General features: G+C 50.0%; 1 protein-coding gene across 1 annotated transcript in view; it reads left to right on the plus strand.

Annotated features, from left to right (window-relative positions):
- The window catches only part of SHB (SH2 domain containing adaptor protein B), a 139,340-nt gene that overhangs the window by 89,276 nt on the left and 36,580 nt on the right, over positions 1–13,484 (plus strand). Inside the window, exon 4 of the mRNA XM_012463408.3 lies at positions 13,025–13,196. Coding sequence (XP_012318831.2) covers positions 13,025–13,196 — 172 coding nt within the window. The remainder of the gene's footprint in view (positions 1–13,024; positions 13,197–13,484) is intronic.

Consider the following 13,484-nt stretch of genomic DNA (forward strand, 5'->3'; position numbering starts at 1 on the left):
CATGTTCTGCCACATGAGAGGGGCCCTCAGCACAGAGAGGAGTCCACATACCATAGAGTCCCACTCTCCCTACCCTTCTGGAGAAACTAAGGCTCAGAGTGGAGAAGGGAATAGCTGGAGACCTCAAGGCAGAGTCAGTCAGGCCATGCACAGAGGAATGGCCAGCATTTCCTTTTAACCCAGTGAGTAGAGTAACGGCTATGTCTTTAATAATTTGCACTTGTGTCTGAGAAGTAAGTAACTGCCACTCTTGAGCTTGATGGAGGAGCCAGATGGCAGCAGGGTGTGTGAAGGGCACCTTTCAGACCTTCTTGAGAAACTAAGTCATTTCATTTTCAACTCGCCATCTGAAGCTTTGTCTCCATGAAAGTTACTCTTCAGGCGGTGTCCTGGGCTCAGCCAGGTCTGCCTCCCAGCAAAGATAAAAGACAGACACACGACTCAAAAAGTGCTCAGCATACTTATTTCAGGTACTTATCTGTCTTCCCCACTAGCTCCTTGGCGATTTCTCTGCCCTAGAAGTTTAGGACAGTGTCTTGCATGTTGGGTCCCATAGGGCAGTGGGAGGAGTCAGACAGTCCCAAGTTCACATGCCACCTCCACCCTTTACTGCTTCGGGACCTGAGACCAACTGTTCAGTCTCCCTGAGCCTTAGTTTATTCATCTGTAAAATGGGGATGGTCATCTTGTCACACTGGATCTCTGTGATAATTAAATAAAGGCAAAAGATCTGAATGAAAAGATATGGTAAGCTCTGCGCCTTCCCATCCTACGTCGACATGTCTATGGATTGCTTGGTTTGCCTGGAGCAGTGAGTCTTAAACTTGCACATCTTAGAATCACCTGGAGGAAGTGTTATACAGATTGCTGGGTTTCACTCCCAGAGTTCATGATTCAGTAGATCTGGGGTGACGGGAGTTTGCATTTCTAACAAGTTCCCAGGTGATGCTGATGCTGCCATCTGGAGACCCCACTTTGAGAACTTAGAGTCTACAGAGTACAAGCTTTGTCTTAGCTGTGGGGTGGGGGTAGAGTCAGGGAGGGGAAGGCACCTCCTCCAGGAAGCCTTCCCTGACACAACCAGTTCCTTCGCCTCCTCGGTGCTCCTACTGCACTCTATTCTGGAGTATACTGGCTTATTCTGAAACAGCTAGATACACACTTGTCACTGTCAGCGTGTGGGGTGCTTACGCTGTGGTGTCACCCCTTAGCCAGCCTCCCTCTTGAGTTTTGACACCTTCAAAGCCTCATCAAATGAGGCTAAAAGGGCAAAGAAAGGGAAAGTAAGGTCCAGGTAGGTCTGTTTCCTAAACAGCTGTGAATCATCTCAGAGCCAGCTAAACCAGCTAATTTAAAATAGTCCTATTAAGGTAAGGAAGTGTGGGGAGGAACCAGGGACAGGAAATTAACATTTATTGAGCAATAATTATAAACCTGGCATGGGTTAACCCTACAAAGCCTTGCAAGGTAGGGGTCACTTCATTGTCGTCATTCAGATGACAGTACCGAAGCTCAGAGAGGGTAGGCAGCTTGCCCACAGTCACACAGCTGTGAACTCGGGCCAGTCTGACTGCAGATAACTTGTTCTCTCCACTGCTGCGTTGATATTCTTCGTGTGGCTGGGGTCAGGCTGGACATTCCTTTGCACACCAGTACAAGGCAGAAGCAGTTGTACCCATACCATGTTGCCTTTGTGACTTGTTACTGTCCCCCAATAAACACAGTTGCTCTGAAGCTGGTTTAACTCCACCCTTGTGTGTAGGGCACTGCTCCGCACTTGGTATTCCCACCGAGCTATGTGACTCCTCTTCATGTGCTCAGAATAAACAGGGCCCCCGCGTCTGCAGAGGGTTCCTCAGGGGTCTTAGACCCAGCCACCACCACCTGTCCTAGCCAGGAGAATACTGTCTCTTCCAAACTGACTCCCCTCAGGCTCCCATGATGCTTTCTGTCCCCTGCATAGCTTCCCAGAATGCCTTGAGCCTGAGGAAATTAACAATTGTGTTTGTACCAAATGCTTTTTGCTATGTAATGAGTAACAGTTGTAATTAATGTTTAACACGTGTGAACAGCAGGTCTGCCCAGGAAAGGAGGGTTTCAGTGAGAGATGTGGAATCACTTGCTTCCTTTGGCTAATGTGTTACTGAGGGACAGGTTTTTCCAGTTGGTTTTTCTATTTGACGTATGAATGGATTCGTTTAGTAATCTAAAAAAAGCAAAGAAAAACATCAATGTTTAATAGCTTTGGTTCATCTGCTAATTACATCAATAGAAATATTCCTCCAAGTGTCTTTGTCTACTCAGTGGAAAAAAAACAAAGATTTGATAGAATACCTTTGTTCTTCTGTTTGGCAGCTCAGAGATCTTCATGTGGATGGAGATTTTTAAGTTCCCTGAGGTCAGAGACCCTGCCTGTCTTGTTCACACTTGTGATCTGTGCCTGGCACACAGTGAGCGGTCAGATATTCGAGTAAATCAGGTTTACACAATGTAAACCTGCAAGTGAGCATTGTGGCTCACACCTGTAGTCCCAGTACTTTGGGAATCTGAGGCGGTTAGATCACCGGAGGTCAGGAGTTTGAGACCAGCCTGGCCAACATGGTGAAACCCCGTCTCTACTTGAATCCAGGTCTCCTGAATCCTGGAGGCCCCTTACAAGTTCAACATAAATCCTGTATGCAGTGCAATACAGTCTCAAAAACAGCCGTAGTAACCACAGTGATACATCTATGAGCACTTGCTGTGCCCCCAACTCTCAGTGCACAGTACCACCCCCACTGTACAGATTAGGAAACAGACAGCTTGCCCCAGGTCATCCTGCCAGCAAGTAACAGCACAGGACTTTAAATCCAGATACCCCTGGCCCCAAAATACAAAATTAGCTGGGTGTGGTGACAGGCACCTGTAATCCCAGCTACTTGGGAGGCTGAGGCAGGAGAATCACTTGAACCCCGGAGGCGGAGGTTGCAGTGAACCGAGATCACGCCACTTACTCCAGCCTGGGCAACAGAGCGAGACTCCATCTCGAAAAAAAAAAGTATTTGAATAAATCAGGTCTCAGGAAAACCAATCCCGTGTTCTCTTAGGAGCAGTAGAATACCGGTAAATCTTGTGGCCTGCCCACACACAGATGGTGTGTTTTTATGTCTTTCTTGTGTGCTCTGTGTTTATCTGCCTCCTCACCAGGTGAGGCAGGGGAGGGCATTTGTGAATAGCAGTTGACTGCTGTGGCTGCCACCTCTGGTCTCAACCCCCAGGGAGAAGTGGACAGCATGTTCCTGGCTATCTGAGGATTGGCTATGAATCAAGATGCCACACTACAGGCTCGGAGACTGGTGTGCTGATTGGGGGCAGGCAGCCCTAGCAAACCATGTTTGTGGCCAGTACCTGGCTTGTCCCCCAAGCTCCCACTCCCTGTCTCTCCTGGCCTCCCTCACAGCCATCCACGTTGGGCAACAGAGAAATATACACAGTGGGGCTGGGGCTTTTGGTCTTATGGACAAGGAGACTCGTTTCCACAAATGCCCATCTGGCCCCTTGCAGGTTCTTGGGCTTGTGGATGGGGAAAAAGTCACTTTCCCAGGCTCTAGGATTCTAAATAAATGTCTGTGAGAGTCTGCAGGTGAAAGTTTCAGGAGACTTACCATATCAGACATGTAGGTCCCAGGTATGTTTGACAGATGAGCCTGGCCTAGAACTCAGGAAGGAACTCAGGTGCTGGGGCCAGATGTATCTGGATTTAAAGTCCTGTGCTGTCACTTGCTAGCAGGATGACCTGGGGCAAGTTGTCTGTTTCCTCATCTGTACAGTGGGGGTGGTACTGTGCTCTGAGAGTTGGGGGCACAGTGAGTACTCACAGATGTATCACTGTGGTTACTACAGTTGTTTTTGAGACTGTATTGCATTGCACACAGGATTTATGCTGAACTTGTTAGGGTCCTCCAGGATTCAGGAGACCTGGATTCAAGTCCAAGTTCATATCTAGCTGTTGACTTTGGGTGAGTCAGTCCCTTTTCCAGCCCTCCATTTCCCATCTGTATAATGAGTTATAACAGTAAAGATGGCTTGCTTTGGCAGCCATAGAGGCCTCTGCATTTGGGTTATTTAATCATCTTCATCAGACTTTATCTTTAGATTTCCTGTAGCCAAGCAGCAGCCCTTATGGTGGGGTCTTTGCTCCCAATAATGACGTTCATGTTTTCTCTGGGGATGTCACAAATAAGAGGAGAAAGGCACATCCCTTCTGCCAGGCCCGCCATCCCATCCAGACTTGGACATGTATGTGCGGTGTTCCTGGAACCCAGGCGACATCCTGGCACCTGCCTCACAGCCTTCCTGATTGCCTGCTTTGTGGTGAGTGGTGGGCCGCCTCTCCTCACAATGAGGACCTCTGTTCTCAGGCACCTCCCTTAACAAGTGGCAGCACAATACCCTGAGGCCTGTATGTGTCTTTTCGAGGCGAACACAGAGGCCTCTTGTTGGTGATCCTGGAAATACAAATCAAACATTTGCTGAGCCACTCGTTGTCCTACAGGTACCTGGAAGGAGCCTATACTCACTGGGTGGGTGGGGTAGGTGGGTGAGCAAGACTCGCTCTTGAACTGGAGGGAAGAAGGGGCCTCATGTGTCTGGGCCTCAGTTGTGTCATCTATAAAATGGGAATTCTAATACTTGTTTGAGAATTCTAATACTTGTTTTGCTGTGTGTTGCTGAGAGTCAGATGTAGTACATTGTTTAGAAAGCTGAAACAGCAGAGGCCTGTTGTCATGGGAACAGAGTTTCAGTCATCTACAGGTGTTAGTACATTGTTGAGAAAGTTGATGGCATTTTCACAGACTCCAGGGGTCATGTCGTCCACCCCACCTCCTAAACCAGTGCATCATCTCCCTTCCTTGCCTCTTCCTGGGGTCACACAACTACCTTGGCAGCAGCCCCTTCTGTGCTGTCCACCCCAGCTCTCCCCACTCTCACCCACCTTTCCCCCTCACCAACACCTCAGAGCCCCAGCCTAGCTGTTGGCACTGTGCAGGAACCCCTGCAGGGACTGTGTGCAAGGCCTCAGGCACCTTGATTCTGCCTCTGTACCTTGTTTTTATAGAGTACTAGAACATTCATGAACCAATACCAGGCCCGAAACAGTCTTCAAGCCCCTCCTGTGAGCCACGTATAGTTTACAAATGTGGCCCATGTTCATTCCAGCTCACCCATAGAAGGGCTCATGAAGCCTGTGGTGGCTGAGAGCTCCTTGCTAGTCAGTCTGCACACGGTGCCTTGTTTTTCATCATTCTAACCTTTATTGCCTCTGCTTAAACTCCATCTTACACTGGAGAACTAAGAGGGTCATAGACTTCAGGCCAGAAAGAAACAGCCAGACAGTCTGAACTTGGAGAACCATGCCAGTCTTCTCTGGGGCCTGTTGCTCCGTTCCAGTTCTCTTTGAATGACCCCCTATCCCCAGGGGCCACTGCCCGCACCCTTGATCAGTGGTGAGGGCAAGAGGATGTCTGGCAGATTGTCAACTCTTCTCTCATCGCACCTCCGCAGGAAAAGGCACTCCTGGGTAGGGGGCTGCCCAGGACTGCTGTCCCAAAGCAGAGAGCTCAAGGGCTAGTGCTGGGACCCACTGCCTGTCATAGCAACCTGTTCCTATTGGCCTGGGCAAGTTACCTGACCATCCTCACTTGTAAAAACATGTGCAGTACCCATCAATGATAGACTGGATAAAGAAAATGTGGCACATATACACCATGGAATACTATGCAGCCGTAAAAAGAATGAATTCATGTCCTTTGCAGGGACATGGATGAAACTGGAAACCATTATTCTCAGCAAACTGACACAGAACAGAAAACCAAACACTGCATGTTCTCATTCATAAGTGGGTGTTGAACAATGAAAGCACATGGACACAGGGAAGGGAACATCACACATCAGGGCCTGGGGGTAGGGGGCTAAGGAAGGAATAGCAGGGGGTAGGCGGAGTGGGGAGGGATAGCATTAGGAGAACTACCTAATGTAGGCAATGGGGAGATGAATGTAGCAAACCACCACCATGGCACCTGTATACTTATGTAACAAACCTGCACAATCTGCACATGTACCCCAGAACTTAAAGTATAATAAATATATACAAAAAAAAAAAAACACAAAACATGGGCAGTAATAGCACTGACCTCATAGGTTTGCCACAATGACTAGAGGAGAACATGGACTTTAAGTCCTCCATGGTGCCTGCCCATGCACAGGAATCACTAAATAAAGGGTAAACTGGGCCAGGCATGGTGGATCCTTCCTGTAATCCCAGTATTTTGGGAGACTGAGGTAGGAGGATCACTTGAGGCCAGGGGTTCAAGACCAGCCTGGGTAAGATATTGAGATGCCACCTCTACAAACTTTTTTAAAAAAAACTTAGCCCACCATGGTAGCATGCACCTGTAATCCCAACTGCTCGGGAGGCTGAGGCAGGAGGATGGCTTGAGCCCAAGAGTTGGAGATTACAGTGAGCTGTGATCATGCTACTTCACTCCATCCTGAGTGACACAGTGAGACCCTGTCTCTTAAAAAAAAAAAAAAAAAAAAAAGATGAAGCCATTTTTCAAAACTGTTCCAAAATCACTTGAGGAGGGAGTCCAGCTCCTGAGTTTCCTTTATTGGCTGATGAATGGAAGGTTTATAGTCCTGCTGAGCAGGGTACAGATTCGTTCCTCCAACAGATATTGAGTATCTACTGTACATGAGGCACCATTTTAGGTATTGGGGATTTAGCCTTGAACAAAACAGAATGAAATGCCCTGTCCTCTCGGAGCTTCTGACTCCGGAATTTCAGCAGGAGTCATAGACAAAGAGGTGGTTTCTGATACAGGCATTGTATCAGAGCATACATGTGACAGTGGGTCGGGGTCTCCTGCTTACAGAGGGCCTGCCTGGACCTTGGTACATCATCTATTGCCACCTCCAGAATCCTTCACAGTATAGGTGTCGTCAGCCCTGGTTTGCAGATGAGACAGCGAAGGCTCAAAGAAGTTTAAGAAACAGACCCCAAGATACTCAGTAATGACAGAGACAGGATTCGAACCTAGGTCTTCCTGATTCCTCATCCGTGGTGTTAAGCTGCCGCAGCCCCTCCATTCCCTGGGTGGGTTTCAGCCATGGGCCGTTCATTAGAGCTAGCTGCAGATCGGCCATGGGGAGACTCCTAGGAGACCGAGGCACAAGGCCCCATCTCTGCAAAGTGTCTGGTTCTGAGAAGACATCTCTATGCCTCAGTGCTATAAGGCCAGTGCCAGGACAGTGGTGCAGATTTGGAGCTCAGAGGAGGAGAAAGGAATTCTACCTGGGGGTCTAAGGCAAAACCTACTCTAGGAGGTAACCTTGGAGCTGAGCTTTGAAGAATAGCTGGGGTCTTTGCAGACAGAAATAGTGAAGTAAAGGAATTCTAGAGGGTAGACTTAGCCAAAGCAAAGCCCTAAAGACAAAAAAAAGCAAATGATAGATCTGAGGACTGGCTGTCCTTTCTGATTGGAACCTAAGGGTGGGTGTGGAACCCACAAGGGTTTTGTAGGGGAAGATGCATTATTACATCAAATTCAGAGGATCTTGAGCGCCAGAGTGAATTTGCCCTTTGTCCTGGGGCACTAGGGAGCAAGGGAGGGTTTGCAAGCCTAGGAGAGCTACGCTTTAGAGGTCCATTGGCTTTTTGGAGGTTGCTCTCTGGCCAGCTCTGAACAGTGGACAGGACAGTGGAAAGAGATCCACCCTGAAGGAACACATTTATCTCATCCAAGCACCTTCTCCACAAAAGGTACTTCTGTGAGTTAGGGGCGGACAAGAGACTGGAGAGAGCAAAGAAGAATAAATCCCAGGTGCTGTCCCCATAGCACCCAGGCTGACTAGAAAGAGTGGTGTGGATGCCCCTTGAGGTACAGGAGACGTACTAAGGACTGGGAGCCACTGAGACAGAGATGATGGTTCCCTGCAGGTGGGATCAGGGTAAGCTTTGTAGAGGAGGTGGCATCTGTGCCAGACCTTTTCTAGATGTCGTTCAGATGGAGCAGAAGGGTGGTAACTCTAGGCCTAGAGGTAGGAAGTGTACAGCAGGGAGGCCAGACGAGTGAGACCCGGCTCCTGCCAAACCAGCAGCCCTCAGGTGTTCTTGTGGGGAAGGAAGACCCAAGGGTGGGATGAGGCTGACCCCGCAGACTGCAGTCCTGGGCGCAACCCTTGCCCTGCTATTTGGCTTTGAGACCCTGGAGGAGTTCCTCCTACCCTTCCTCTGGACCTCTGTTCCTCACCTATTGCCTGCATGGCAAGGCCAGTAAAAGGGATAGAGCTATATGTCTTGATGCTGTCTTCCGTCGTTGGCAGTGACCACACTTCAGGACTGATTGGTAAAAAATCTGTAATACAAGCAGAAAGGGGATCAATCCAGATGGGAGGGCTGGGAAAGCTTCCCAGAAGCAGGGCACTTCAGCTGGGTCTCAAGAAATGAGTCCAGTTACTGTGCCAGAACTTTTGGAAAGAGATTTGGGGCAAGATGAGGGTGGCTGGCTGGCTGGGTTCTGGAGGACATTGACCAGGCGCTCTCTCCCATCAACCACCAGGGTCTGGTCCCCATCATCAGAACCAAAGTCAGAAGAACTCCCAGCGCCTCATCTTGCCCAGCTCTTAGTCTCACTTTCCTCCTTCGGATTCCGACTTCCATTTTTAATTGCCCATCGGTGGAATTAATTAGATTCTGTCATTTTAATGACTCACGGGGGTAGCATATTTTTTCTCTAAATGCAGATATTCTTTTGAGGGATTGTGTCTTTATCTTTTGCAGAAAAATCACTAAATTAAAAGAATTGCCATGTAAAATTGCAGATTAAGGAGAAACTTAATTAGAAGGAATGAGAGCAGTTGTGTTTGGAGCTTTTGTTCTTAACATTTTTTTTCTTAAGCTGCCGAATCACTGCACTTGGAGTTCGTATATTTGTATTTTAGATGAAATGATTTGCCTAATTAAGCCTGTCACTCATCACCACCTGTTCTCTCTAAGATATATGGCTATATTATTAAGCTTGCCAGGAAATGTATAAATTATTTCAGTGGGGAATTACAGTGTTGACTAGGACGTTACTAGTTGTTATCCAATTTATCTGGTATGAAAACCGATAAAGCAAAACAGCAGCTCATTAAGTTTCTTCATTTAATCACTTATTGAGCACCTGTTGTGTTGACGGTAACTGGGCTAGGCATGGGGTAAGGGGCACATGGTACAGCTCCTACCCTCAGGGGGCTCACCAGACACGCAATTAGGATGCTAAGATCAAGGTGAGTCTTAGGAGGGGTGAGGTCCAGGAAGGCTTCCTGAATGAGGTGACCTTGGGAGGGTAAGTGGAATCAGTCAGGTGAAGAGGTTGGTGGACTTGAGGCTGGACAAGCAGCCAGGTCCAAGAGAGCTTTTTAGGTTGTGCCAAAGAGCTTGGGCCCCCTCCACAATCATGGTCTGTGCTCCGTGCCTCTCTGCTCACCTTCTGTGTCAGAACATCGACTGTAGAGATTTATATTGGCAGAAATCCCCCAATCCTGATTTTAACCAGTGGAGTGCCAAGATGTCAGGAGTGAAAGTGACTTATAATTCATCTGGTCCCTCAGTCTTCTGAACCTGTGGCAAAACTAAGCCTAGAACCTCACTTCCAGCTCAGTCCCCTTCCCTTGCCAGGCCACTCTGCTGTCCTTTGGCACTGGCAGCCCCACAGGCCAGGATGCCTGCTGAGTTATATCCTCTCTATTACTGACAACCAGAAAATTAGCAGCAGGGAGGCATTGTGGAGAAGTGTAGGATGGTCCCATGCTCCCTGACCTATCCCCTTCTGTGCCCATCCCAATGGAGACATCACCCTCCTCCAAGCCAGAAATCAGTACATCACACAGCAGTCCTCCCTGACTCACTTCCACAAGTAATCAAGCTCCTACATCCTCTCGTCATTGAGGGGGTCAGCCTCCATCACCTTTCTCTGACTGGTCTTTCCACCTTCAGGACTGACCCCAAACCCACCCTCCACCTGCAGTCAGAGAGGTCTCTAAAGCCCATTCTCTGATTATCTCCATCCATAAGTTCAAGTGCAAGCTCTTTAGAAAGGGGCTCCAGGATATGTGGCCCCATCTTGTCTATCCCGCTTCAGGGCTCTCCCCTGCATGGAGGGCTCTGCAAAGTAGGTGCTTGGGTAAGACCCTGCTTCACCTCTTTCCTTCTCCCAACCCCCCAGTCCAAGACCATATGTCCCATGATTGGTTGCCATGAGGGCTGCTGTCATTCAGCCGGAACCCCAGTGAGAGATCCAGGCTACTGGGAGGCCAGGGAGGGGTAGATGCTGGTGGCGATGTTTGTGCCATGGCCCCAGCTCCAGGTTTTAGCTCACTGCCACAAAAGCCCCTTTAACAGATGATGGGAAAGGGCCTTCTCACTCTCCAGCCCCAGGACTTGTCCCCTGGGAAGGCCTTGAGGTCACTGCTGTCTGTGTGTGGTTGGACGCAGGCAGAATGGTAGCCAGAAGGAAGAGCAGGAACCCCCAGTGAGCCCTCGCTCTGCCCCCTCTCCATGCCACCAGCCCTGGCATCTCGGAGCTGTGGGCATCTCTAGATTTAGTCTTGGCCTTTACTGCTTTCCTGGAAGCTTAATTAGGGTCTTTGGTGAGTCTTCCTCTCCTGGGTAAGGCCAGCTCATCCTTCCAGCGCTTGGGCCAACAGCCTGTAGTCACCTGTAGTCCTCCTCCTCTTATGCTACACTTTGCATGCACAGGCGAGCCCTGCCATCTCTGGCTGCAGAACATGGCCGGATCTGACCACTGGCGGGCACTGCCTCGCTGCCCAGCTGTGTGCACGTGTACACGTGCTCTGTCTCCTAATTAGCCAACTGTACTTTTTAGAGCAGTTTTAGGTTCACAGCAGAATCAGGCAGTGTCCAGGCTGTTGCCATACACCCCTTGCCTCCTCTTTTCAGCACAGCAATCCTGTAAGGAAGTGCCTGGTCAAAATGGCTCTCCACGTCTCTCAGAACAAAGCAAGAGTCCTTCCCAAGGCCAGGAAGCCCGACTTCCTTCCCAACTCCCTCCAGTCACCCTGGGCCATTTTATGGCTCACTCTAGGCACAGTCCCACTCCAGGGCCCTTGAACTTGCTCTTCCTTCTGCCTGGAGTGTCCTTCCCAGAGATGTTGCTCGCTTCCTTCAGGTATTTATTCAGATGTCACCTTTGGAGAAGGCTTTCCTGCCCTGCTGTATTTTTCTCCGTGGCACTTGTCACCAGCCATTAATGTGCAGACTGATGTATTGTCTGCCTCTCCTCACAAGGCCCCTGGCTCCAAAAGGCCGGAATCTCTGTCTGCTGTTCCCACCGCTGTCTTCCCAGCCTTGAACTGTGCCTAGCGCATGTGGACGAGTGGTTAGGAGCATCATCGTGGGTGAACTGCCTGCTGGGTGTCACTGCTAGGCGGCAGGCTGGCTGCACACTCAGCACAGTCCTGAGAGCAAGTGGGTCCAGTGTGTCTGGAGCCTTCTGTTGGCAAGAGCCTCCCTTCCCACTGTTTTCTGAAGTGGTTAATGGGGAAAGAGTGTCTTAGAGGGACAGAAATGCCCCACGGTCCCAGATAGGGAAGAGGGGTCAGAACAGGCCCATCGCGTTCCTCGGTTCCAGTAGACAGCACGTTCCCCCCGGCCCCCTAGGGCTGAGGTTTCTCCAGGGCCTTCTGTGAGCATGAGGGTTGATTGCTGTGTGTCTTGCCGGGCTTGGAGGATAGCTCGCCACATTCATGCTTGCTGGTTACAGGAGAGGTTTCTGCCTTTGTGTGGCATAGCCAGGGATGTGTTCGTGGGCCTGAAGCTGGCTTCGGCTTTAGGAACCTTCTTTGCAGGCTCTAGCCTTGTTTCTTAGGCACCCTCTGTGTGTCAGGCACTGGAGTGTTTTCTCTCATCTGACCTTCTCAGCAGCCTAGTGAGACAAGAAATTGGGACTCGACGAGGTTCAGTAGCTTAGCTGCAGCTTGCAGCAAATTGCCAGCAGGTTTAGGAGAGGAACTCAGGTCAGTTCAGCTGCTTCTGTGAGGTGCCTAGTACTGTGTGTACATCAAGGAGACACGGTAAGTGTCATTTATAATAACAGAGCTCAGACTGGATTCCAGGCACACTGATAAGATTTCTAGGTGTGTCACCTGCTTTAATCCCTATGAAATGGGTGCTGTCAATATCCCTGTTTTTCAGAGAAGGAAACAGGCCCAGCTAGACAGCCAGCAAGGTGAACTACCTTGTCTCCAGGAACCCTCTGGCAACTCTAGTTTCAGCTCAGTGCTTCCTGTTCTTTGTGGTGTCTCCAGGGTCTCCCTCAAGGAGCATTCTCCCCCAGCCTGTGGGGTGATCGGTGCTTCCACAGGCCCAGGGCGGGGAGAAGAACATGTGGAATGGCCCGTCCTGTGCTATAAGCACTGCTCTAGCCTCACCTGGGTGCTGGGTCCAGGACAGGGTCAGCTGTGCCTGGGCCCATGCAGGGGATCTGAATACAGAGGAGCAGACTTGGGGGGTGCAGCATGATCCCCCAGTGGCACTCCGTAGGAGTTTCCCAGGGGCAGATGTGGCCAGCATGGCCTGAGGTGGGATGAGAGGAGACGAGCCACTTGGACGCAGATTTTTTGGCCCAATACAAGAAACAGCTTTTCCTCCTGAGAAGTGTCCAGAGGACAGAGCTCCCCCAAGGCAGTGCCATGCCCCCTTGCTAGAGGGTGCAGGGAAGTTCCTATGAGGGTTGAGCTGAGCTCAGTGGCTTCTGGAGGCTCACCCAGCCCCTCACACACACCACTGGGCTGTGACCACCTGGGTGTCCTGTCTTAGGAGGCCAAAATCTTTTGTGCCCTGTTATTTCTTTGCTTGAAACCCTTCCTCCTGCAAGTTGTAAAGTACCAATAGAACAGCTGAATGATACCCACCCTGTCCATCATAGTAGCTCCCTGGGCTGCGCTCTGCTAACCCTGTACTTTCTCTCTCTCCCCACAGCACAGTTTAATGGCAGCGAGAAGCGGCAGTCATCCCCCTCGCCTTCGCGGGACCGGCGGCGCCAGCTTCGTGCCCCTGGAGGGGGCTTTAAGCCTATCAAACATGGGAGCCCTGAGTTCTGCGGGATCCTAGGAGAAAGGGTGGATCCTGCTGTCCCCCTGGAGAAACAGATGTAAGTTCTGAGGGAGCAAAGCCCAAACTCACCTCTCTGTTCACCTAATTTTTGCCCTCTCTTTCATGTTATCTTTTAAAAATTCACAGACTGGGCCAGGCGTGGTGACTCACACCTGTAATCCCAGCACTTTGGGAGGGCGAGGCAGGTGGATCACTTGAGCCTAGGAGTTCAAGACCAGCCTGGACAACATAGTGAGACCCTGTCTCTAAAAAAAAAGGAAAAAAAAATACAAAAATTAGCGGGGTATGATGGCATGCACCTGTAGTTCCAGCTACTTGGGAGGCT

This window comes from Aotus nancymaae, unplaced genomic scaffold, assembly GCF_030222135.1.
Source record: "Aotus nancymaae isolate 86718 unplaced genomic scaffold, 86718_ANA_hifiasm-v0.15.2.pri h1tg000003l, whole genome shotgun sequence".
NCBI classification, from domain to species: domain Eukaryota; kingdom Metazoa; phylum Chordata; class Mammalia; order Primates; family Aotidae; genus Aotus; species Aotus nancymaae.